At 44.0% G+C, this 26,868-nt stretch overlaps 1 protein-coding gene across 3 annotated transcripts in view; it reads left to right on the top strand.

The window, feature by feature from the left end:
* The window catches only part of LOC115098082 (histo-blood group ABO system transferase-like), a 128,355-nt gene that overhangs the window by 30,519 nt on the left and 70,968 nt on the right, over window positions 1-26,868 (top strand). For all 3 annotated transcript variants that reach the window (XM_029614392.1, XM_029614391.1, XM_029614393.1), the window contains exons 2-3: window positions 25,904-25,979; window positions 26,322-26,381. In XM_029614392.1, the coding sequence (XP_029470252.1) occupies window positions 25,904-25,979; window positions 26,322-26,381 (136 nt within the window). The remainder of the gene's footprint in view (window positions 1-25,903; window positions 25,980-26,321; window positions 26,382-26,868) is intronic.

Raw genomic sequence — 26,868 nt, 5'->3', positions numbered from 1 at the left:
ATTCGTGTTCACCTAAGTGCGATCTCAGCTTACCATGGACTATGTAACAATGCCTCTATTTCTACACATCCACTCCTTTCACGCTTCATTAAAGGACTGTATCGTCTCCGCCCACCTATCTCTAAGCCAACAGTGCCGTGGGACATCAACACTATTTTAGAGCGTCTAATGCTACCTCCTTTTGAACCGCTGGAGGAAGCCCATCCCAGATACTTAACCTGGAAGGTGGTTTTTCTGGTGGCTGTGACTTCCGCACGACGTGTAAGTGAATTACAAGCACTTGTCCACTATTTTCCCTACTTGCAATTTTTTCCTCAAAAGGTAGTTCTCCGAACTCACCCATCTTTTTTACCGAAGGTGATTTCCTCCTTTCATATCAACCAAACCATTGAACTTCCTACATTTTTTCCCTCACCCCATTCATGTGATAGGGAAAAGCAACTTCACACCTTGGACTGTAAACGAGTGCTACAGTGTTACCTGTCTAGAACTCAGGCTGTTTCCAGACCCTCACAGTTATTCCTCTCCTACGATCCGAAAGCACCGGGTCTACCAGTTTCCAAAAGAACAATTTCCAGTTGGATTGTCCAATGTATTCAATACTGTTATAAGACTCTTGAATTCCCTTTGTCTTCTATACCTACCGCCCACCAAGTACGAGCTTGGTCTACTTCTTGGGCACATCTCAGTAGTGTCCAGCCTGCAGACATTTGCAAAGCGGCCACATGGACATCACTGCATACCTTTACTTCACACTATTGCCTCGATCAACAAACCTCACAAGATGCTAAGGTTGGCCGAGCAGTGTTGAACTCTTTATCATCTGATTTTACAGTGACTGCCACATCGTCCGAATCACGTACTGCAATAGCAGACGACTAACGTGATTCATGCTTTGGACTCCCATGACAGCATGGCTAATTCAGCCCTGCTATCGACGGGAAAAGCAAGTTTGCTTACCGTAAACGGTGTTTCCGTAGATAGCAGGATGAATTAGCCATGCTGACCCGCCCTCCTCCCTGGCAGTCACTACGTCTTGGACGTTACAGCTTAATTACAGACTGAGGTGATTCTGTTGTTCCTGCGCGGGAAACCACGCGCAGCCGCAGAGGGACCAAAAGTCTAATCTCTGCTTTATCAAGCTCCGCCTTCTGGGCCTGACGGACAGATCCCATGACAGCATGGCTAATTCATCCTGCTATCTACGGAAACACCGTTTACGGTAAGCAAACTTGCTTTCCCTCCCTCCCGCCCAGAGGGGGTCGTTGTGGTATTGTTAAAGTGTATGGTTATATGTATTTGTCGCAGTGGTGGCAGTAAACCCGAGCCCAAATGTTGTTGATTTATTGTATTGTTAAAAGGTATGCAAAAGGGGGGGGGGGAGAATCTTGTGCAGCGCGGGGGGGCTGCTGCACGAGATGGCCAATGAGCAAGAGGGGGGCCGAGTGGCTCAGAGGCGATATCACTTACCCACGCTCGGACGAGGTGGGGTAAGAGGTCTGGAGGATATAGGCGGAGCTCTACCACTCGAATGAGGTGGCGGGCAGGTTAAGAAGGATGTTACAAGGGGGGGGGGGGGGGGGGGGCATGTTTTAGCTTTGTTATAAAGTTATGGAGCTCGGGTCTGGTGTAAATAAACTGCGGCCTTTATTTGACCAAATAAAGATGTTTGTCGTTTTTCAGTGAAGCAAGGAAAAGGGGGAATGTGTTTGGGGGGGGGAGGGGGTAAAAGGAAAGCGAATCTTGCCTCTCCCAGTTATTAATTCATCAACCGGTGACTGAACGTTTTGCATTTGGTCTGTAAGAGCTGCAGTCACAATTCGTGAAACTTCTCTTATCACAGCCTAGGACATATCTTCCGCACTAGGCCCAGCTTCCTGTGCCATTTTGTCCTTGGCCCTGCTATTTTATCTGTACTCATCCTCTTAGAATGGCCTGACATTTTGTCCAATAGCTTCACCACCCAATTGTCCATGAATTCTTATGCCAGAGGCTTATTTACTTTTTACAAATTTACAGTTTTATAGCATATATTTGTAAAGTTTGACTCTGGACCTTAGGGAGTAAGACCCAAAGCGGCTGCTCAGGATGATGTCATTGCTCTGCCCCAGATAAGTAGTGCTATTTAGCCAGTGGCCATTGTTTTGCAGGAAAGCTGCTTCAGGGGATTCCTTACAATATATAGCAAATGTAATATAAAAAAATCAAGTCAATTTAAGAGATTACTGAGAACTAGTCACACTTACTTTTCTTCTCCTCCAAAAAGCATACTGGAGCTTTCACATGGCGATATAATATCTCTCGGCTTCAGTGATGCTCGCTTATGCATAGGGTTGACTGAAAACTTTAAAGTATTTTCAACCAATCAACATGCTTAGAGTCACAGTTCTTATTTCTCATTGAATGATACACAATCCTATACAAACTAAATTGGCATAATCCCAAATCATCCATGTTTGTAATGTGTTGTTCTTATGAATTCATAGTATTATAGAGATTAATTATAGCCACAAAAAATGTTTAATTTAACACATTATCTGGAAAAGCTATTAATAAATACAGACCACTCTACAAATGAAATAAGATCTCTTAGTTTGTGTGATTTCAATCTGTATATCCATTTCTGTTCAAGTTTCAATAAACTTTTATTGCTGTTACCTCCTCTGATATCACATTTTAATGTGATCAATACCAAGACATTTTAATGTGATCAATACCAAGACATTTTAATGAAGAAGAATCATGTTGCATTTCAATACAGTGTGAAACCATTGGTACTTTCATTTTGCAATGTTTTAAGCAGCTCTTATTTTCTGAAATACAAATCCATAATGATCTTTTTTTTTCCCTACATAGACCAGAAAGCATGGGCAGACTATTATATAAATCACATAATCAGTAGAGCAGGTAGTGAAGTTTCTTAAATTGTATTTTCTCTTAACCACTGGATTAACAAATACCTTTATTTGTTCTGTGATCGCACATATTGAACACTTCCCACGCTTAAAGTGACTACATAAATTTTCCCAGTCAAAGTTCTTTTTCCTCCATTTAACATTTATGTGCAAACCATCAAATACAATCAAGAAATATAAAACATCAACCATATCAATAAAAAGAATAAATATGTCAAATCAGCTGATGAATAGAATATTAAATAATTAAAAATGCATACATTTTTTAAAAATTTACCAAACACCAATAAAATATTTCAAAAGAGCTGACATATCTAATAATACCCTATAAATAAAACAAATAAGGATATAAACATATCCCCACTCGCCATATCTGGGAATTTTAGATTTCCGGTCAACATGAGATCATTGAAAATTGGAGAGGAGCGCACAGACTTCACCCTCTCTCTCTCTCATACAGACACACATACACAGGCATTGTCTCTCTCTTTAAGAACATAAGAACATAAGAAATTGGCATGCTGGGTCAGACCAAGGGTCCATCAAGCCCAGCATCCTGTTTCCAACAGAGGCCAAACCAGGCCACAAGAACCTGGCAATTACCCAAACACTAAGAAGTAGGGATGTGAATCGTTTTTGAACGATTAAAATTATCGTCAGATAATTTTAAAATCGTCCAAAATCGTTAGAGTGCATGATACAATACAAATGCCCCCGATTTATCGTCCGGGGCATTTGTATTGTATCGTTAAATAGGGCACGGGAATTATTTGGGGGAGGGCGGGAAAACCGGCACACCAAAACAACCCCTAAACCCACCCCGACCCTTTAAAACCAATTCCTTACCCTCCCCCACCCTCCCGAACCCCCCCAAAATGTTAAGTTACCTGGTGGTCCAGTGGGGGGGGGGTCCCGGCGCGATCTCCCGCTCTCGGGCCATCGGCGCCATTTTGGCTGCCACTAATTAAAATGGCGCCGATGGCCCGATTAAAAAAAAAACCCACCCGACCCTTTAAATCGACCCCCCATCCTCCTCACCCTCCCGATCCAATTCACATCGCTAGGGAGGCCCGACCCTTTAAATCGACCCCCCACCCTCCCGATCCAATACACATCACTAGGGAGGCCCGCGCCGCTAAAAAAAAAATAAATGGCGCCGATGAACCTTTGCCCTTACCATGTGACATGGTATCCATGCCATTGGCCGGCCCCTGTCACATGGTAGGAGCACTGGATGGCCGGCGCCATCTTTAAAGATGGCGCCGGCCACTTTACTCATCACTTTACTCATCAGCCCCTATTATTATAATAGGGGCTGATGAGTAAAGTGGCCGGTGCCATCTTTAAAGATGGCGCCGGCCATCCAGTGCTCCTACCATGTGACAGGGACCGGCCAATGGCACGGATACCCTGTCACATGGTAAGGGCAAAGGGGCATCGGTGCCATTTATTTTTTTAGAACAGCTGATGCAGCAAAAATCTCTCCCCGAGGCCCCCCTGGATCTCTCCTCGCCCCGAGGCCCCCCCTGGATCTCTCCCCGAGGCCCCCCTGGACCACCAGGTAATCTTAAAAGGGTTTTGGGGAAGTCGGGAGGGGGGGTCGATTTAAAGGGTCGGGTGGTTTTTTTTTTTTTTTTTTAGCGGCGCGGGCCTCCCTAGCGATGTGAATTGGATCGGGAGGGTGGGGAGGGTGGGGGGGGGGGGGTCGATTTAAAGGGTCGGGCCTCCCTAGCGATGTGAATTGGATCGGGAGGGTCGAGGGTCGATTTAAAGGGTCGGGCCTCCCTAGGGATGTGGATCTCTCCTCTCCCCGAGGCCCCCCCTGGTTCTCTCCCCGAGGCCCCCCTGGACCACCAGGTAATCTTAAAAGGTTTTGGGGGGGTCAGGAGGGGGGGGGGTCGATTTAAAGGGTCGGGTGGTTTTTTTTTTTTTTTAGCGGCGCGGGCCTCCCTAGCGATGTGAATTGGAATCGGAAACGATTCCAATTCATATATCTTAACGATCAGATTCCCCCCTTCCCCCAGCCGAATCTGATTGTTAAGACGATCTGGCACACGAATCACATCTCTACTAAGAAGATCCCATGCTACTGATGCAATTAATAGCAGTGGCTATTCCCTAAGTAAACTTGATTAATAGCCGTTAATGGACTTCTCCTCTAAGAACTTATCCAAACCTTTTTTGAACCCAGCTACACTAACTGCACTAACCACATCCTCTGGCAACAAATTCCAGAGCTTTATTGTGCGTTGAGTGAAAAAGAATTTTCTCCGATTAGTCTTAAATGTACTACTTGTTAACTTCATGGAATGGCCCCTAGTCCTTCTATTATTCGAAAGTGTAAATAACCGAGTCACATCTACTTGTTCAAGACCTCTCATGATCTTAAAGACTTCTATCATGTCCCCCCTCAGCCGTCTCTTCTCCAAGCTGAACAGCTCTAACCTCTTCAGCCTTTCCTCATAAGGGAGCAGTTCCATCCCCTTTATCATTTTGGTTGCCCTTCTCTGTACATTCTCCATCACAACTATATCTTTTTTGAGATGCGGCGACCAGAATTGTACACAGTATTCAAGTTGCGGTCTCACCACACAGTCACATTCTCACACACACACACACACACACACAGGCAGTCTCTCACTTTCATATGCACAATCAGGCAGTTCTCACTCTAACAAACAAAGGTATACTATGGACTTCTCCCTCTTTCTTGGCAGTTCCTCATCTTCCTGCTGCTGGCTGCAGGAAAACGCTGATGGCCCTGCAGGACTTCTTTTGCTTCGCCGTGGCTGGGGAGAAATGATGGAAGCCTCACAGGGTCTCTTCTGCTCGACCATGGTTGGAGATTCAGAGAATGATGCCCTTGATCGAAACTTAGAGAGGCCAATAAACCACCGTGTAGTTTGTGCCTGATCCCACAGTGGCATGGCTCTAATAGTCTACCATCTTCCCAGTTTTATGGTCACCGCCCACCCCTTTCTCACCAATTGGACACTTCATGGTAGTGACTCTCCTGCTTCAGTGGCTGAGTGAAAAATTTCAATTAATAGGGTTTCAGAAGTTAATAAGAGGGTCACTAACAGATGTTATCAAAGTACTAATTGAGAGAGGAAAAATGTGACTGCTCTTCTTTTTCCTGCTGGGTCTTCTTCCAAAGAAATATGGGACAGAATCCCCCCAGGCAATCTCCTAGGGGTAAAGAGAGAAGACAGAGTCTTGATGGAAATAACTTAGATGGAATGCATTTTATGAAAATAACTGAAAGTATTAACTTTCATTTATTACACTTTAGCAAGTTCTAAAAACAAGTATGCAATAGCAATAACATTATCAGGATCAACGTCTAACAATTTTCTTGTTATATTTTAATAGATATCTACACATAAAAGTACCCCAAGAGTACTTATCAGATAAGTTGGCTACTTTTATCTTTAAAAAACTACTTTACTCTCTTTATGTCTCTTTTTTATACTGTAACTCTGTAAGTGTTCTCTTTCTGTCCTTTATATTATTTAAATCCAGTTAGGTAAGTACGATGGTCTCAGTTTCTTTTCCTAGGATTCCCCGTGTAAATGTTAGTAATATCTCAGTTTTGTCCTAGTTTAACTAGACTGTGTTGGTTCTGGGATGGATACACTTAGCTGTTTCCTTTGCTCTGTAGTCAATCTTCATTCCCTCCACTGATGCTTGATAATGTAGCTGGCTAAACATGTGTTAGAAATCGTAGCTTTTGCAACTGGAGGGACTCTGTCACCGGATCCAATTGGGGAGTCTAGTATCCTGGCTTGACTTCGTGCCTAAGGGGGTCATTTTCTATTGATATCGCACACGAAAATGGACTTTCTGCACGCGAAAAGTCCCTTTTCACGTGCGATACCTAGATTGGGGCAGAGTCAGGCCGGCATCAGCACCGGAAGGGGAGGAGTCGGGGCGGCACCGTGGCAGACGCGCCGCCCTGCATGTAGTGCCCTATCCCTGATACCGGGAGTGTTGTGATCTTCCTGCACGCAGTGCCCTATCCCTGATACCGGGAGTGTTGTGATCTTCCTGCACGCAGTGCCCTATCCCTGATACCGGGATGTGTGCAGGAAGATCACAACACCCCCGGTAACCGGGATAGGGCACTGCGTGCAGGAAGATCACAACACTCCCGGTATAAGGGTTAGGGCACTGTGTGCAGGAAGATCACAACACTCCCAGTATCAGGGATAGGGCACTGAGTGCAGGAAGATCACAACACCCCTGGTATCAGGGATAGGGCACTGTGTGCAGGAAGATCACAACACCCCCGGTAACCGGGATAGGGCACTGCGTGCAGGAAGATCACAACACTCCCGGTATAAGGGTTAGGGCACTGTGTGCAGGAAGATCACAACACTCCCAGTATCAGGGATATGGTACTGAGTGCAGGAAGATCACAACACCCCTGGTATCAGGGATAGGGCACTGCATGCAGGAAGATCACAACATCCGGGTATCAGGGATAGGGCACTGAGTGCAGGAAGATCACAACACCCCCCGGTATCAGGGATAGGGCACTGCATGCAGGAAGATCACAACACTCCCGGTATCAGGGTTAGGGCACTGTGTGCAGGAAGATCACAACACTCCCATTATTAAAACACTTTGGGCTAGATTTTAAAAGCCCTGCGCGCCGGCGCGCCTATTTTGCATAGGCCGCCGGTGCGCGCAAAGCCCCAGGACGCGCGTAAGTCCCGGGGCTTCGTAAAAGGGGCGGGAGGGGGCGTCACCGGGGGCGTGTCGGCAGTCCTGGGTGGTGTCCTGGGGCGTGTCTGGGGGTCAGGGGCGGTCCAGGATGGGTCTGGGGGGCGTGGCGATGGTTCGGGGCGGGCCTCAAGCGGGCGGGCTTCAAGCGGGCGTAACTTGCACAACAAAAGGTGGGGGGGGGGGGATTTAGGTAGGGCTGGGGGGTGGGGTAGATAGGGGAAGGGAGGGGAAGGTGGGGGGACCGGGAAGGAAAGTTCCCTCCAAGGCCGCTCCAATTTCGGAGCGGCCTTGGAGGGAACGGAGGCAGGCTGCGTGGCTCGGTGCGCGCAGGCTGCTGATTTTGCGCAGCTTTGCGCTCGCCGACCCGGGATTTTATAAGATACGCGCGGCTACGCGCATATCTTATAAAATCCGTTGTACTTTTGTTCGTGCCAGTTGCGCGAACAAAAGTACGCGCGCACGTACTTATTTAAGATCTACCTCTTTGTGTACACTTACACAACACAATAGTTATGCACTCTCTAGTATGTGCCTTCCTCTCTGGGCTTTCTACTACTTTTTAAAGTTTCTGAGCAAGCTTTGGTAGAGCTGGGACATAAAATCCCTTCTACACTGTTTCTCTCAACTGCTGCTCTCTGGTATCCCAACTGCAAAAACTGTCCTGTCAGCTTAGCATGAAGCACTTGGGTTACCATGGATACAGTATACTAACAGGTTCCAGCAGCTCCTAGGTTCCAGCATAGGCTCTGACAGCCCTAATTAGCTGATAACCTTTACTGAGAGCTGAGGATGGGAACCTTGAAACCCTATACTGTGATAGCCAACTTTACCATACATTTTAGTTTTAAAGCATTTCCTCAGCTATTATATTTAATAAAAAATTGTTACCCTCCCCCCTTCTTTATTTTAACCACTGGGTTACACCTTGATTCATCAAGAGAGAGATGGAGACTGAAGAAGGTGGGAAGATGCTGGGCCTGCACTACAGCTGAGCCATTGCAGGGTTTGCAGCACAGTCAGCAGTGATGCTTTTTTTTTTTTTTTTTTTTTAAAGAGGAGGTGAACTGCATAAATTTCACTTGGTGACAGTCAGAAAAAACTTAAGTTTTACCATGGCACAGGGTCAACGCTTTTTTATGTGTCATATGAAGGCAAATAAGTGGCTGAGCCAGCTTACCTGGTACCAGCTGGGCCAGCCACCAGCTTTGCAGGAATGCAGGATTAACTTTAGGAAGCAGTCGGTTACTAGTACTGTACAACTGTAACTATGCTGGTGCTGTTCACCACTATAGCGTAGGGACAGACTGCATCAATGCAAAGCAGGAGCTGGGGGAAGACCAAGTGACTGGCTAGACCGGCCTATAGGGGCAGCCCAATCCCCTAATAGGGGCAATCCACCCCTGTGTGTATGTGAATAGGATCCTTTCTGGGGTGTGTGTGTATGTGTGTATAGGAACCTGACTCTGTGTGTGTGTGTGTGTGTGTGTGTGTGTGTGTGTATGTGTGAAGACAGTTTGTGTTGCCCCACTAATCAACAATATGCTCAGGGTGACTGGAAATGAAACGTTTTTGGGTATGGAGAGCAGTGAATTTTCCATCCTTATGAGTTTTAATTATTGGGTGACTGTGTCTATTTTGAAATATTTTATTGCTGTTTGGAAAATTTTTAAAATTTTGAATGAGCTTTTAATTATTGGATGTTATTCTATTCATCAGCTTGTTGGAAATATTTTTATTAGTATGGTTTTATTAATATGATTTTATATTCCTTGATTTTATTGTTTGATGAATGTGTAGCAGACCCTGCGGTCACGCTTCCAGTAAATCTTGGGTGTTTAGTTATCAACTAGTTAGTATAGGATGGTTAGTGGAGAGGATCCATTCAAATACTGCCCCTCCTTCTGCAGGGTCTAGAATGGCTGTCCCCCTGGATAGGATATATAGCCACTCCCTTGCTACAGCTTGGGAGGCAGTCCCTTTAGGTAGGAAGAGAGTTCAGAGATAGATAGGAGTTTATCTTTTGTTGTTTTGTAGGCTCAGTCAGAGGAGCCAAGCAAGCCCTGTTTGGTCCTAACCATGGTTGGGAGGAGTTTTTCCTTTCCAGTCCACTCACTGGCTGGTCTGGATTTGTCCCTCTGGGTACATTTTTTTAAATTTAACCTTTTAATTGATAGGAGCCTTACTGGAGCCTGTACACCCCCTGGGCTCAGGGAACAGGGGACCCTGGTTCTGGGCCTATGAAGGTTAGGGAAGACCTGCCTTCCATACCCTCCACGAGGAAGGGGGTGCCAGTGACCCATTGTAAGGATAGATGCACTCCAGTGTTATCTTTATTTTTTGGGAAGATTTGGTTTTCAACATCCAGGAGGAAGTTCTGATTGCCCTTCCTAGCTGATTGGAGCACAGAGAGTCCTGCTTCAGGGGTTCCCTCCCATCAGGGATCAACAACAGAAAAAAATAAAAGGACTGCATCCTAAATAAAGAAACTAAAGAAATCAACTAACTCTGAGTAAAGGCAAAGCCTAACATCTTTTGAAGACACCCTTCCGGTGCTTACAAACCCCTGGGGAGAAAAAGAGTTTATCGCTCTGTGCAGAGATAGTACCATTGTATCCTTGTAAGTTGAAGGGGTGTCCTGCCCATCTAAAGGATGCTCTACCCACCTGGGGACACTATTTTCCAAGCCCTAGAGAGTAGCAGTTCCACTGGCTCCGGCAGCCGATATTCCTGCTCAGATTGAGCAGGATACTGTAAAGCAACATATACTGTGGTGCTGTGGATCAATGTTGTGCGATTTTTACTCATTTGCAACAGTAAAGATTATTTGGACACTAACACAGTGGCTCCATTGATGTTATTTGGAACTTCCAGCCCCCACTGGGACATACACCCCAGGGAAAATAACAAAGAACACGAGGGGCTACCCTCAGCACTGGGGACCTTGGGAGTAATCTCCTTCCCCACTTGACAGAGAAATCCAGGCCCTGAAAAGAACTGAGTAACATGGCTATTTAAGCAACTGTGTAACATGGCTATTTAAGCAAGCCTACCCTTAACCCCCACATACTTTAATCCTCCTATGGATTTCCATCCGCAAATATAACCTGCTAGGGATGTGCAGCCAAAAAAGTTTCGTTGCATTCGTGATACGTATTCGTCGGGGGTCATTTCCGTTGCATTCGGACGTATGGCGCCCCCGATATGTTGATATGTGAATTCGTTTTCCGGTTCCCATTAAAGTCAATGGGGGAAGGATTTCCAGCCTATTTTTGGCTGCAGAATTGGGGTTTTATTATCAATTTTGATGAAACTTCTGGGGAGCAATCATCACAACAACAAAAGAGCTCCAAGGTACTTAGACTGTGGCAAAGTGGCATGAATAGCCTAAGGCACTGTAAAGGTGCAAAGGGGTACCAGAAGTGGCAAGAGTGCAGCGAGAGTGTCAAAAACATACCACAGCTTCAATAGAGAGCACCGATAACAGATGCATGAACCCTCAAAGGCAGCACGACAGGCAAAGCAGCAAAACAAGTGGCATTGACATCCTACAGCACAATGAAGGGGAACATAGCAAGCAGAAAGACTAGCACCAACACTGTTAATAAAAGATCTATCTGTGTTGTGTGTCCTAAGCTGAGCCTGACCTGTGGCCCCTCACGGGACTTCCCCCCGTGTCCAAGGGTCCACCCAAAACCTTACAAACAATAACACATGGCTATTGTGCTGTAAGAGGACAGCTCCTATCTAGAGAGTAGAAGCATCTATCTCCAGTAAAAATGACTTGGAAGGGTCTAGGTCTAGGTGATGTAGACACAGGTCACGGGTGAATTCCTCCTTGAGATGCTAAAATGCTTGAATAGCGCTGTTGGTATCTGAGCCCTTTTTGGTGAAAGCGGCAAGTGGTGTGGACACTATAGAGTAGGCTTGTATAAATTGCCTGTAATAGTTCACAAATCTGAGGAAGTGTTGCAAGACATTAAGACCCACAGATTGGGGCCATTCCAGGATGGCTTTCAGTTTCTCCAGATCCATGTGTAGGCCTTGTCAAGAAATAATATAGACAAAGAATGAGAGGTCCTCTTCTTCAAAAGAACATTTTTCTAATTTTGCAAATAGGTGGAGTTTGCGGAGTCTTTGGAGAACCTGCTTCACATGATCTTGGTGTTCTTGCAATGATTTTGAAAACACTAGGATTTCATTAAGATATACCACATGGGCAAAAAGGAGGTCCCAAAAAATCTCATTAACTATAAACTGAAAGACAGCGGGGGCATTGAATAATCCAAAGGGCATCATCAAGTATTCATAGTGTCCATTTCTGGTATTAAAAGCAGTCTTCCATTCATCTCCATCTCTGATCCAAATCTGGGTGCATGCCCTCCACAGGTCAAGCTTGGTAAATATCTGTGCCCCTCTGAGGTAGTCAAAAATCTGCATTATCGTAACCAGAAAGTACTAATATTTCAGGATTTCTCTAACCAAGTAATACTACTGCGGTGTGCATTTTTCCCGATTTTCTCAACATTAGTACAGCGCAACATTCGCTTCGCATTACAATATCCTGCGTATTTGCACGTGTGGATTCAAGGTAAATGCATGAACTTTTCCAGTATGGAGGATGTGAAGAAATTTTTAGCCACCTTACCAAGTGACTCTGCTTTAAGTGGTTTTTGTTTCCTTTTTTTTCTGATTTACTTCAGCGGTTATTTCCTCTCCCACTTATGTGTTTCTGGGGTATTGATTGACTCTTGTTCGTGGCTTTATGACTGCAATTTCTGGAGGTGTGTGTCTCTTATGTCTCCAGATAAGTTGTCAATGCTGGGGTCTTGTTTATTTAATTTAAGAGACACTATTGCAAGTATCTCTCCACGAAGGAGCGTTCTGGATTCTTCTGGTGTTTTTCAGTTTAAAAGCAGCAGGAGGAGTTATTGTCCATGCTGAATCTGAACCTGGATGTTTTTGCCTCCTGGTGCTGGAGTAGCACTTTTCTTTATTTTGAGTGATAGTTCTTCATGTCTGGACTGGCTGGCTGACATCAGGACATTGCTACCTGTTCTATGGATGGGTTTCAAGGAGGGGCTCCCTTCTAGAGGCTGCTGGAATCCTCTTTATGGACTTATGTGTTTTGTTGGATTGACAATTAAAAAAAAATTTTTTTCCAGCTGCCTGATTTGCATAGTGCCTGTTTATAATGTACTTTGATGGTCGATTTCTTATCACTGGAGTGTTACTTCTTAGTTTTGATTTTTCTTTTGTATTTTTCATATATTTTCTTTTATTTTATCTCATGGGATAGTTTGTGTTTTTCACCACTAATATTTGTGAGTGATTACTCACTTATTTCGGTAGTCCTGTGAGTTTTAGCATGTTCTTTATTACTCTGCTTTTTCTTTTCTATTAATTGAGTGGAGTTATACCTATGTTGAGGGGGAGGTGGTTCCTGTACACATCTGCTTGACCTCTAACCTACCTTGTGGGCAATGGTGAAGGTGGGTAATGCCTGTGTACGGGAGGGAGGGGGAAGGGAGGCTATAGGGAGGTTGGGTTGGGGGAAGAAAGGTTCAATTCATGTTGGGGGCGCGAAGCCTGCACTGGAGTGGTTTACCCTTTTTTTTTGTTGGAGAGGGAAGTGGCTTGGGGAAGCCTCTGGGTTTGTTTTTTCTTTTGGGGTTTCAGCTGCTTTTGTTTCCTTGGGAACAATTCTATCATTTAGCTTTTTGGGTGACTGATAAATGGGAAGTAAAATGAATATTTTTACATGGAATGTCGCCGGGTTGGGAACCCCTGTTAAAAGAAAGAAAGTGCTCCCTCAACTAAATAGCCTGAAATGTCAGATTGCTTTTCTGCAGGTGACACATATGACTGACTCAGTACTTTCTAAGCTTAGGCGGAGGTGGGTTTCCCAAGTTTATGCAGCACCTGGTACATCCAAGAAGTGTGGGGTGGCTATTTTATTCCACAGAAGTGTACCTTTCCAGCTCTCTCAGGTCTGCTTTGATCCCCAAGGCTGTTAAGTTGCTAACTCTGATCTTTTTGGTAAATCAGTGCGTATGGCTTCCATTTATGTCCCCAACAGATATGATCATGCCTTCTTTATTAAGGTGGTAAATGTACTTGATTCCCTGGGGACTGCGTCTATAATATTGGGGGGCAATTTTAATTGTATAGTTGACACCACTTTAGACAGTCTGTTGTGCTTCCACCCAAGCTATGTCATGATAAGGGTATCCCTTTTCTATGTGAGCATCTTCAACTTCTGGATGCTTGGAGAATATTACATCCGGGGAAGGTTGGGTATACCCACAAGCTCGTGCGCACAATTCCCAATCATGGATTGACTTTCTTCTTATTTCTGTCAGTTACTTTTTCCAGCTTTGCTCCTCTGACATTGGAGTACTGGTCATTTCTGATCATTGCCTGTATCATGCATTGTTGAACACTTATTTGTCTCCTCTGAGAAATCGGAGTGGAGAGTGCCAAGGTGGCTGGTCACAGACCCCGAGTTTAAGGACTTTGTTACTGAAAAATGGAAGGAATATACTCACAAGAACCAGCAGCATGTAGAGACCCCTGTTCTTTTTTGGGGAAACCAAACCGCCAAGGTAGTTCTCCGTGGGGAAATTATAAGCTATACTATTAGGAAGATGTGGGAACTAGACAGGGACATTTTGTCTCGTGCACAATTAACACACTCTTTACAAAAGCAGTTATTTATTGATAAGTCCCCCAGTCTTCAGAAAAAATATTGGACTGTCGATAATGATAAACTGCATCAGAGGGCACTCTCCTCCATTTCTCATTTAAAACATAGGTTTTTTTTTCTTTAGGAACAAGCCTGGTAAAATAATGTCAAATTTGCATCTTCCTTTATTCTGAATATCGCTGGTTCAAGGGAACGATGTATACCTCCCCTCAGGCTATTAGTGAGGCTTTTTGGCAGTATTAACAAACTTTATATACTGCAGAAGCGGCACGAGAGGATAGTTTGCAGGCTTTCTTGCATAAGGTTCAATTGCCCACCTTAACCCCTGGGCAATTGGAATCTTTAAATAAAGCAATTCCTGAGATACGTCAGGCTACTCAGGAATTGTCTGCATTAAAATTGCCATTGCCAGATGGGTTGACAGCATATTTCTATAAGACCCTGAGTGGCTGTGCTGAAGTGAACCTTAAATCCTTATTCGAAACCATGGTCCAAGACCGACGGATGCCTGACTCCTTGAAGAGTGCTATTGTTATGTCTTACCCAAACCATGGAAACATGCAACACTGATTACTTCTTGCTGCTCAATGTCGACATTAAGTTGTATGCAAAAATCTTTGCTAACCGTCTGAAATATATCTTGCCGGATCTCAGCTCTTGAGATCAAGCGGGGTTTGTGTATGGGAGAAGGTCAGTGCTAAATGATCGTAGAGTCTTGGCCTTGGTGGAGAATTGACAGTGTTTGGGGATTATTGATCTGCTACTCATTGGATTTGATGCCGAAAGGTGTTTGATAGGGTCTCATGGACCTACCTGCAACATCTTCTTCCCTCTTTTGGTTTTCAAGGGTTTATTTGGGATGCGATATTTGTGCTATATTCTAATCCTATAGCTTGGGTTTGGTTAACAGTTATTTCTCGGCCCCATTCACCTTACAGAGGGGTACAAAATAAGGATGTCCCTTGTCTCCCTTACTTTTTATTTTATCTCTGGAGCCCCTCCTTTTGACCTTAAACACTGTTGCAGCAGTTGGAGAGGCTGTTGACTCCCCTTTTCTTAAATTGCTTTCTGCAGACAATATTCTGCTGGTTTTACCCAGGATCCGGGAACCGTTGCCTAATATTTTAAAATGTTTTTAGGAACTTTAGTAGCTTTTCTGAGTTGAAATTGAATTTAGATAAATCAGAGGCTATTGCCCTCACTGGACACTTGCAGCAGGTCTGGTCATATTTTCCCTTATGCTGGGCGATGGATAGACAAATATTTGGGTCTAGAACTTCAAAAGAATACCAAGTTGTGGTATCATTTGAATATTCAGCTGTTATTGATGGATTTTCAGAGGAAATGTGAGAAATGGATGCATTTCTCACTATCCTTTATGGGGTGCATTGCGCTCATAAAGATGATGCTCCTTCCTAAATTACTTTATGTTTTACAGGTGATTCCCATCCACATTACTAACAAAACTATATGTGCTTTCCTGAAAATTTGGTCTAAATTTATTTGGACAGGTAAGCGGGCTAGGATGTCGATGAAGGGCCTGATGGTCCCTAAAGGAGATGGGGGTGGAGGACTTCCTAATCTTAGATATAATATTGCCTGTAATCTGAGGTATGTTGGCAATTGGTTTGGGGGAGTTAGTTTATATTCAAACCTTACATTTGGAATCCGCAATAGTAGCTCTTCTCTCTTTACTTTATGTTCTTCATTCGCCAAGTTCCCATTTACCATCATGCCTTTCTAGTTCTCTTTGGGTTAAGACTGCTTGTTTGGCCTGGAAAACCCTCAGAATGTGATTAAATCTCTCGTGAGAATGATTTTATCTCATTCCACATAGGGGCAATCCTGATTTTAACCCTGGCCTATCTTTGCCACAATATAGAACTCTTGATCTGCAGCGTAAGGCATTAGTGTTACCCTTTATTAACTTACGGCTTAAGCAAGTACATTCCTTTGATTATTGTGTGAGCCACTTGGGTTTAAGATTGCAAGACTATTTAGTGTACCTGTAGATTAGGAATTTCATTAACTCTCATTTCTCTCTTCAGTCGAAGCAGTATACCTCTGGTGCTTTTCAAAGGTTTTACTTGATGTGCACCAGAAGAAATATACTTTGTCTGGGCTGTATACCTTTATAAATTCCATTACAAACTATGCCATTTTCACATCTTTAGCTGATGTGTGTGGAGCATGGATCTAAGATTGGACCTGGTGGATGATGATATCTTTGTTCCTATAATCTCTACAAAGGATAGAGTGTTTGCTCTCAGAGAATTACATTTTAAAATTCTTCATAGGCTGATATTTCCCCCTTGCAAGCATTTTGAGCTAACATGACAAACCATAGGAACTGTTTGAAATGCGGTCACCATAATGCTACTTTAGTTCATCGGCTGTGGGAATGCCCTTTGGTACGGCAATTCTGGGATACTATCTGCCAGACAATGGGGGCCTGGCGGTATCACCCATTGGCTGGTTCAGCAGCTATGTGTCTTTTGGCTATTGATCCTTACATGGAAGGTTATGGTAAGGAGGAGGAGGTAAGGCTGTATGGTAGGCAAACAATGTATCTTGTTAAAATGGATAGATGATGAAGGCTATGTGGCACAGGAAACTAGTGGAATTGTTATGCTTAGAATCACAATCAGTTAAATGTAAACCTTCTTCTTATCGTAGTCATTATCTTAAAGTCTGGCAACCCTTTCTGAACACCTTATTGAAGGATGTTCGCATTATTATTGAACAACGTTGCACCCCTTGAAAATGATTACTCCCTGCATGACTCTCTGTGCTTCTAGTTTATCCCAGGACAAGCAGGATGCTAGTCCTCACATATGGGTGACGTCACTGACTGAGCCCTAGTGTGGGAAAACTTTCTGTCAAAGTTTCTAGAAACTTTTGACTGGCCCTGTGAGGCCACTGAGCATGCCCAGCATGCCATGATATTCTCTGCCACAGGGGTCTCTCTCCAGTCTTCGTTTTTCCACGCTGCTGTAGGCATCGCGGGTTAGGAGTCTTTGTGAGTTCTCTCACAAATTTGTGTGACTAAAAGTCATATATTTTTCTCAGAAATTCTCCCACATGGGATCTCTCTCGGTTTTCCACCGGCTGGTGAGTAAAATCTGTTTCTCCTTTTACTCTCCAAGTAAAACTGTTTTTTTCCTCTCAGGATTTCTCTTTTGTCATCGACAGCTGTCTATACAAAATGGCTACGGGATTTAAAAAATGTCCCGTTTGTAACCGTACAATGTCAATTACGGACCCACACCTCGAGTATGTGATGTGTCTCGGTGAAAAACACGACGTCAATTCCTGTCTGAAGTGTGTAGAGATGACGGTGAAGGGGAGGAAAGCCCGTCAGGAGAAGATGGAGCATTTGTTCCATCTGCAACTTCTACCATCTCCCTCGACTTCAACAAAATCGTCTCCGGCTGGGGTCTCCAAGCATGTACTTTTCAAAAAGCGCCGTCTGGAAGGATCGGGGGACCACCCATCGTCGATAGCATCGGTTAAATCAGTCAGTGAACACTGCTCAAAGCATCGACACCGACATCCATCGGCATCAGAATCACCTCTCTCTCCCCAGGAGAATCGAGTGCAAAGCTGCCACGGACCCAGGAAACACCCGTTCCTTCACCTGGGCCTGTTCAATAAGAGACGCTGATTGCTGCACCTCCATAGGGCTCTGTGGATGTTATGCCAGCGCAGCCTCCACCACCTTGTACAACTGCTCTGCCCTCACCAGTTGTAATGCCGGAATTGTCTGATTTTATCAGACAAGCGGTCCTTCAGGCACTCAAGGAACAACAGCTTACTCCGGCGCCTTCGCCGATGCCGGTGCCTTCAGCACCGATGCCAGTAACCATACCGATGCTGGTGATCACACCGATGACGGTGTCATCACCAATGCCGGTACCTACACCGAAGTCAGTGTCCGCATCGAAGCTAATCCCTCCATCGACACCGATCTTCGCACCGATACAGACGGTTCCATCGACGCCGATACCGTCAAAGTTTTTGAAACCTCCACTGGGGCAACCATCAATGCCATCACTGATGCCAACCCCTATGCCGCCGATGCCAACTGGGGATCTGGAACGACCAGAAATGGCACTTTTTCAACTTCTTATGAACAGATTGGAAAAAGTGGTCGATGCCCTTCCTCCAAAACCATCAGAGGACATTTCTGCAGACATACCTTCTGATGATCCACTACCAGGACCTTCAGGGCTCCATCATCCACCGAGATCCTCCCCCCTATCTCCATATCGGGGTGATCCAAATGACACCTGGGATGATACCCACTCAGATACATCATCTGAAGATTTTATGTCGGAGCCCTCAACTCCAGATCAAAGGAAGAAGTCTCCTCCAGAGGATTTATCCTTTACCAGCTTCATTCAGGATATGGCAGATACCATACCCTTCAAATTGGTTATGGAAGAGGACACCAGACAACAGACATTGGAGGTACTCCAATTTGTTGACCCTCCAAAGCAGGTATTGACCATACCTATTCATGAGGTCCTCCTAGATCTTCATCATGGACTCTGGGAGCACCCATGTTCTGTACCTGCTATAAATAAACGAATGGACGCTACGTATCTAGTACAGCCTGTGCCTGGATATCAAAAATCGCAGCTCTCTCATTGTTGGGATTATAGGCTTTTCTCCTGATAGCTGATAGAGTATGTCAGGGGTTAACTATCAACACATCTATCTGTCCTTTTCTTGGGCCTACGCTGAGTATAGCAGAAATGTCATATTCCAACCGCAGTTAGCAATAGCTTGTAAACAACCCCTAACAACCCCCATCTGGCACTAGCTAACAGGAAATCAGTCTGCACGGAGGCATATCTAGTGCAAGCTTTTAGCTGCCCCCGAAACAGCTCTCAGCCTACTTGCTCTTATGTGGTTTTCACACTTAGACAGTTCAGCACAACTGCCTCACGACCAGGTGGTGACCTCCCCCCCTCCCTGCTGGAAATACACTGCCCACCTGCGCCTACTCGGAGAGAAGGTCAGCACAGACATTTATGGTAGAAAACGCTGTAGCAGCAAAACATGTGACGTATGTATGCTATGGAATTATGTACAATAAAAGGAGAGGCTTCCCAGAAGCCGAGAGGACGCTTCACCATGAATACTGTCTGAGGTGTCTTCATTGCTGCTAAACCTTGCTGCTGCTACACCTCATCACTCAGTAGTGGTGGAATCTGCTCAAAAGAAGTCAAACAGAATACATCCACATTCTTCGACACCCCCCCCCCCCCCCCCTCCCAGGGAAAGATCATAGATTTTTAGACTCTCTGGGTAAGAAGATATATCAAGGAGCTATCCTAAATACCAGAATTTCCTCCTACCAACTCTACATGACTCAGTATCAGAGGAATCTCTGGAAACAGATGCAGGACTTCACTACATCTTTACCACAGCAATATCAGGAAGCAGCCCAGACAATCATCCATAAAGCACTTGAAGCTGGGAAGCATGAAGTCAGAGCTGCTTATGATAGCTTCAAAACAGCTTCCAGGCAGCAGCTTCGGGGATTGCTGCTAGGCGTTGGGCATGGCTTAAGGCCTCTGATCTTAGACCTGAAGTTCAAGATAAACTGGTCGATTTGCCATGTACTGGAGACAACCTATTCGGTTCAAAGGTCCAAGACGCTGTGGCACAACAAAGAGCATTCAGAAGCCCTGCGACAACTATCCCTAGTTCCACAGGAACCTGCTGCACAGCCATCCTGCCATCCTACACGACGTGAACCCAGACGTCCATTCTACCGACAGAGATGCTACTACCCTCCAGCATCGAGGGGCAGGTCTTCTAGGCCGCAACAACGTTCTCAGTCCAGGCAGACAAGAACTGCTCGGCCTCAGCCCCCGCCTCAGACTGGGCCAACTGCGGGGTTTTGAGGCCACATCCAGGGAACAAATCCATCTCCTCAACCCTCGAGCAGATCCACCAGTAGGAGGCCGGATATCCTACTTTTACAACCATTGGACAAACATCACAACAGACCAATGAGTACTGTCCATAGACTCTCGAGGTTACAAACTCAATTTCCTCTCAATTCCAACAGATTCTCCTCCGAGTCCTTTCTCTCTCAGCGACAATCATATAATTCAATTGCAAGTAGAATTATCCACCCTTCTGAAAGCCAGGGCTGTAGAGCCGGTACCCCGGACTCAGCAGGGCAGAGGATTCTACTCCCGTTATTTCCTCATTCCAAAGAAAAACCAGAGGCCTACGTCCCATCCTAGACCTCAGAAATCTCAACAAATTTCTGAAAAAAGAAAAGTTCAGGATGGTTTCTTTAGGCACCATACTTCCACTTCTTCAAACAGGAGATTGGCTTTGTTCTCTGGATCTTCAAGACGCTTACGCTCACATTCCAATATTCCCTCCTCATCGCAAGTATCTACGCTTCATGGTAGGACATCAACATTTCCAGTACAGAGTACTGCCATTCGGACTTGCCTCTGCTCCCAGAGTATTCACCAAATGTCTGGCAGTAATAGCAGCACACTTACACAAAGGAAGTGTCCAAGTCTTTCCATATCTAGACGACTGGCTCATCAGAAGTCACTCTCAACAAGGAGCGCTGGCATCTCTCAGTCGAACAATTACTCTACTTCACTCCAAGGGCTTTCTCATCAATTATCAAAAGTCCCATCTCATTCCATCTCATCTTCTTCTATTCATAGGAAACATCCTTTCAAAGGCCTTTCTACCAGAGGATCGAGCAGCTACACGTTCCCTATTGGCAAACTCGATCTATTCACAGAAACAAGCAACGGCTCATCAGTTTCTAACTTTACTAGGCCAAACAGCTTCCACAGTTCATGTCACTCCCATGGCACGACTCGCCATGAGGGTAACCCAATGGACTTTAAGATCACAATGGATCCAAGCCATTCAACCACTGCATTCTCCAATTCAAGTAACCCACCAGCTGCAGCGTTCTCTACTTTGGTGGGTGAACAAGAACAACTCGTGCAAGGGTCTATTCTTCCAACAACCAGTCCCACAGATAACTTTTAACTACAGATGCATCCACCTTGGGCTGGGGAGCTCACATAGACAATCTCCAAACCAAGGGTACTTGGACAAAACTCGAAGCAACATTTCAAATCAATTTTCTGGAACTTCGAGCTATACGTTATGCTCTACATATGTTCAAGGACTGCCTTTCACACAAGACTGTTCTGATCCAAATGGACAACACAGTAGCCATGTGGTACATCAACAAACAGGGAGGTATGGGCTCATATCTCCTTTGTCAAGAAGCTGCACAGATTTGGGGCTGGGCCCTAAACCACTCCATGTCCCTTCGAGCCACTTATCTGACAGGCATTCACAATGTAGTGGCGGATCGACTCAGTCGTCAGTTCCAACCACACGAATGGTCCCTGGATCCCTCAGTGGTGACCAGGATTTTTCAACGTTGGGGACAACCAATGATAGATCTCTTTGCGTCACATCTGAATCACAAAGTAGACAAATTCTGTTCTCTATACAAACAAAAGAACCAGCCAGCCAAGGACACCTTTGCTCGCCCTTGGAACTCAGGCCTTCTTTACGCGTATCCTCCGATACCACTCATAACCAAAACTCTAGTGAAGCTACAACAGGACAGGGGGACCATGATCCTCATAGCCCCGTATTGGCCTCAACAAGTATGGTTTCCCACACTTCTAGACCTCTCAGTCAGGGATCCAATTCGTCTGGGACTAGCTCCCAATCTCATAACTCAGGATCAGGGTCGGTTGCGCCATCCCAACCTTCAATCCCTATCCCTAATGGCATGGATGTTGAAAGCTTGATCTTACAACCACTCAATCTTTCAACTAATGTATCTCAAGTGCTTATAGCTTCACGTAAACCTTCAACACGAAAAAACTATTCTTTGAAATGGAAAAGGTTTACTTTGTGGTGCAGGCAAAAGAGTATTGATCCTTTCACCTGCCCCACAACTTCTCTACTGGAATACTTATACCATCTTTCAGACTCTGGTCTCCAGACTTCATCTGTAAGAGTCCATTTAAGTGCCATCTCAGCTTACCATAACAAGATGGGAGATGCACCAATATCCATACAACCTCTTGTCAGCAGGTTTATGAGAGGTTTAACTCAACTTAAACCACCAATTCGGCCACCAGTCACAGAATGGGACCTGAATCTGGTCTTAACACGACTCATGCTTTCTCCTTTTCAACCCATGAATTCCTGTGATCTTAAATTTCTCACATGGAAGACTATCTTCCTCATAGCCATTACATCAGCTAGAAGGGTTAGTGAGTTACAAGCACTTGTCACATACTCACCTTATACAAACTTCCTCCATAACAGAGTGGTTCTCCGTACACATCCAAAATTCCTTCCCAAAGTAGTTAGGAGTTCCACTTGAATCAATCCATAGTTTTACCCACATTCTTTCCAAGACCTCATTCTCACCAAGGAGAATGAGCCTTACATACCTTGGACTGTCAGCGTGCGCTAGCATTTTACTTAGACCGCACTGTAGTCCATAGGAAATCCACTCGGCTCTTTGTATCTTATGATCCAAACAAACCGGTTAAAGCAGTGGGTAAACATACTCTATCTAACTGGTTAGCTGATTGCATACAGTTTTGCTATGAAAAAGCAGGCCTTCCTCTCCAAGGGCGAGTAAAGGCACATTCAATAAGAGCAATGTCAACCTCAGTAGCACATTATCGTTCAGTGCCAATTCTTGACATATGTAAAGCAGCAATATGGAGTTCTCTTCACACCTTTGCAGCTCATTACTGTTTGGACAAGCAAGGACAACAAGATTCAGCCTACGGACAATCTGTCTTAAAGAACTTGTTTCCAGTTTAATCCCAACTCCTTCTACATCCAACCTGCTGTGATCTTCGGCTGCCTCATTTTCAACAATACTTTTCAGTGTTGCTTCACTACAAAATGACTCAGCCTCTAGCTTGCTATTCACCCATATGTGAGGACTAGCATCCTGCTTGTCTTGGGATAAAGCAAAATTGCTCACCTTGTAATAGGTGTTATCCCAGGACAGCAGGATGTAGTCCTCACGAAACCCACCCGCCACCCCGCGGAGTTGGGTATGTTATATTTTATTATTTTATTTTTGCTAAAGCTTATTGCTACATACGAGACTGGAGAGAGACCCCCTGTGGCAGAGAATATCATGGCATGCTGGGCATGCTCAGTGGCCTTACAGGGCCAGTCAAAAGTTTCTAGAAACTTTGACAGAAAGTTTTCTCACACTAGGGCTCTGTCAGTGACGTCACCCATATGTGAGGACTACATCCTGCTGTCCTGGGATAACACCTATTACAAGGTAAGCAATTTTGCTGTGCTGCTATGTGATATTTTCTTTTGGTTTACCTTTCATCCTATCCTCAAGATATTCTATTTCTGGATTAATGCTTCCTTCCTTTAGAGATTTGGGGGTGGGAGGGAAGGGGAGGATTATTTTCCTTTTCTCCAATGCTACTTTGTTTTTTTCATAATTGTTATTGATCTCTGTTACTTGTGCTTTTTTCATGATTGTAATTGAAATCCCTGTGTGCCTTTTCTAATTGTGATTCTGTTATTTTCTATTGGAAAATTAATAAACACATTATGTTAAAAAAAAAAAAAAAGTGAAAAAAATGACTGGGGGGGGGTCTGAGTGAAATGGGGGGACTTCAGTCTGAAGAGCCAGGAGGGTCTTCACAAGCTGCAGATGGACTGGGCAAACTGGTAGACTAATTGGTAAAACTGGTAATTTCAGTACCGCACACCTGTTATAAAATCCTATGACTTATGCATATAAAAGCCGACTTACAGGGGTAAATGCATCTAAATAACACAAGTAAAATCTTTACTTTAAAATTTAAAATAACTTTAAAATTTGACATACAAATGCACAGATATAATCATTTCCGCACACTTATCTGCTAAATTCCTATTTGTCCAGCTAAGTAGTGCCTTTGCCACTATTCAGATGGACAAATTTGAACTTATCAGGATAAATAGTGCTTTTTTAGACTTATCCGGCTATCTTGTACACCTTGTTAAGTCATAAAAGTGCTAATTAGATGGACAAGTAGTGCTTTTTGGACTTCTCTGGCTAAGTACTGCTGCTTGGCCGCATAAATCGGAATTTATCTGGATAGGTGCCATTACTTTTCCGAATAAGTCCAAACTTGCAGTTTTTACATAAGTGAGCATCTAGGCGCAAATATGTACTCATATTTTATAACCTGCGCATATCATTTACGCACAGGTTATGAAATACAGTAGTACATTATTGTGCATGCATATATGGATCCACATGAGCAGTTTTGAAAGTTCTACTGATAGTGTGTTCTGTTCTGTTCTTTTTTTTTTTTTTTTTAACATCCTAGCAAGAAATGACCTTGATTTTATTCCCGTGTTGATTAAACTTAAAGGCATGTTTAATATGCAACTCTATGCAAATTTTACACGTGTTACAGAATTGTCACAGTTTCATAAACTTTTCAGCAGAATTTTCTAACTCTTGCCCCACAGTCTACCTTGACCTGCCACAGTAAACTGGGGTCTGTGGTTAAGACATTCAAAATGTCCTTGCTGGAGGAAAGAAGGACATAAGACATTTGTTTCCTTTTTAAAAGAAAATCCACCATGAATGGAAAAAAATACAAGATGAGGAAACCATATAAATTTATAGTAAATAGCACCCAGAACCAGCATACTATACAACAAACTATGTACTGATATAACAAATAATGGTACAAGAGAGAAGGAGAGAAACTAAATTGCCCTAGGATATCACAAGGAGTGCCAGTGGGAGAAGCAGGATTTGAACTCTACTTTCTAGCCCATGGCACTTATCACCAGGCTACCTCATATCAGAATAAATCTTAGGCTGAGAGCTATTTCGTAGTATACCAGGCCAGGAGCAGAGAGAACAAGTGGTGAAACCCTTGCCCTGGTCATCTTATCAGGACAGTAAAACATTAATATTTAAAGGAAATGCATGGGACAACTAATTCTAGCATCAAACTGCCTTAGTAATCCCAACTTATCAACCTTCTATTTCAGCCCTAAGAAAGTAAAGCTGATCTTTCCTTGAACTAATGGGTAGAAGGTAGGGCCAGGTTTCCAGCAGTAGAACTCAAATACTCCATGGGCCTGTCTGCACCGAGTAATGAGAGAAGAAACGTAATTATGGGTTGAAAGAGGTCCACGAAAGAGGGAAATTATTTTCCTTACTCAGAAGGAATTGCAATATACTTTACAAGTTTAGAAGTTGTAAATCACTGGGGTTGTTGTTACTCTATCTTCTCATTGCTTGCTGGAGTACAACACTACTATTTAACAGTAGTGTTGTACATTTGGTACATTAGAGTGTATTATAGTTGGTAATGCTATCAGTATGTCACACCATGGTAGCATTCCCATGGTAACATTCTGGATCTGGCACATTATAGTGAGGTATTCCTAAGGCTGTAAATGTAGACAATTTTGCTACTGAATATTTTATAATGTCATTTTCTTATACTGAAATTACATACATTTCTTATTGCAGGGATAAATGAACTTTGGAAAAGAAAACATCACATTTTCATTCTTATTATTCTGCTCTTTGTGTTTTGGTTAAGTTGGTAAGTTGATTTCTTTTAACAAATTTTGCTTTCTAAATAAAGAAAAATTAAACCCTGTAAGCCATAAATAATAGAGAATCAGAACATAAAAAACGTGTTATAACTAGTAGGCTTTTTGGAGGTTTCTGTATCCCCTCACTCATCAGGTTCTCTTATTTTGAAATAAATGTCTCATATGCATAAACCGTATAAGATGTCAGAAGGACCTGATATACCTTATGGGATGGTCAAAAGAAGGGGGAAGCGAAATAAATGGAGTGGGGGGTGGGGAGTAGGGAGGAGAGAGAAGTAAATAGAGACAGATATCAGAGGTAAAATGATTCATATTTCCATTTGTTCTAGGCACACTTACAGTGGTAGAATGTGGATTCCATCCCTTTCATTTTACTGCAGCCTGAACTTGTAAGTATGACTAGCAATCTTTCTAAACTTTCTTGGTGAATAGTTATGTGGTGTGAAATTTAAAATTAATTAAATAAAAACTTTTTTTTTGAGTTTTTAAATCTGGCTCACCTTCCTCCACATCAAGTTGGAATATGTTTCAGCCCAGTCACAGTCATTTATGCTGTAGGGGGGGTTTGAAGTTAAGACTCCTTGAGTTCCAGGAGTTTGCCTGATTAAACCTCATCTTCCTCTCTCATCGTCTAATCATTGTAGCAATAGTCCTTGGTAGGGGCTCACAGATCATGACTTCAGGTACCCTGAATCTCACGTTTTGGTGGTTGATTAACATCTGGGAACTCCCCCCAACTCCCCCCCCCCAGTGGTCTCTGAGCATAGCCTCTGCTAGCCCAATGAGCAGAAACAAGTCAAGGGTTCATCTCAAGTCTCCTACATAACAGTCATTATGCAGCCACTGGGCCATTGGACATGCCTCAATAATTCACTT

Source organism: Rhinatrema bivittatum, chromosome 8 (genome assembly GCF_901001135.1).
Source record: "Rhinatrema bivittatum chromosome 8, aRhiBiv1.1, whole genome shotgun sequence".
In the NCBI taxonomy this organism is placed as follows: domain Eukaryota; kingdom Metazoa; phylum Chordata; class Amphibia; order Gymnophiona; family Rhinatrematidae; genus Rhinatrema; species Rhinatrema bivittatum.
Note: the sequence above shows the minus strand (reverse complement) of the source record. Positions and strands in the feature narration are given on the sequence as shown.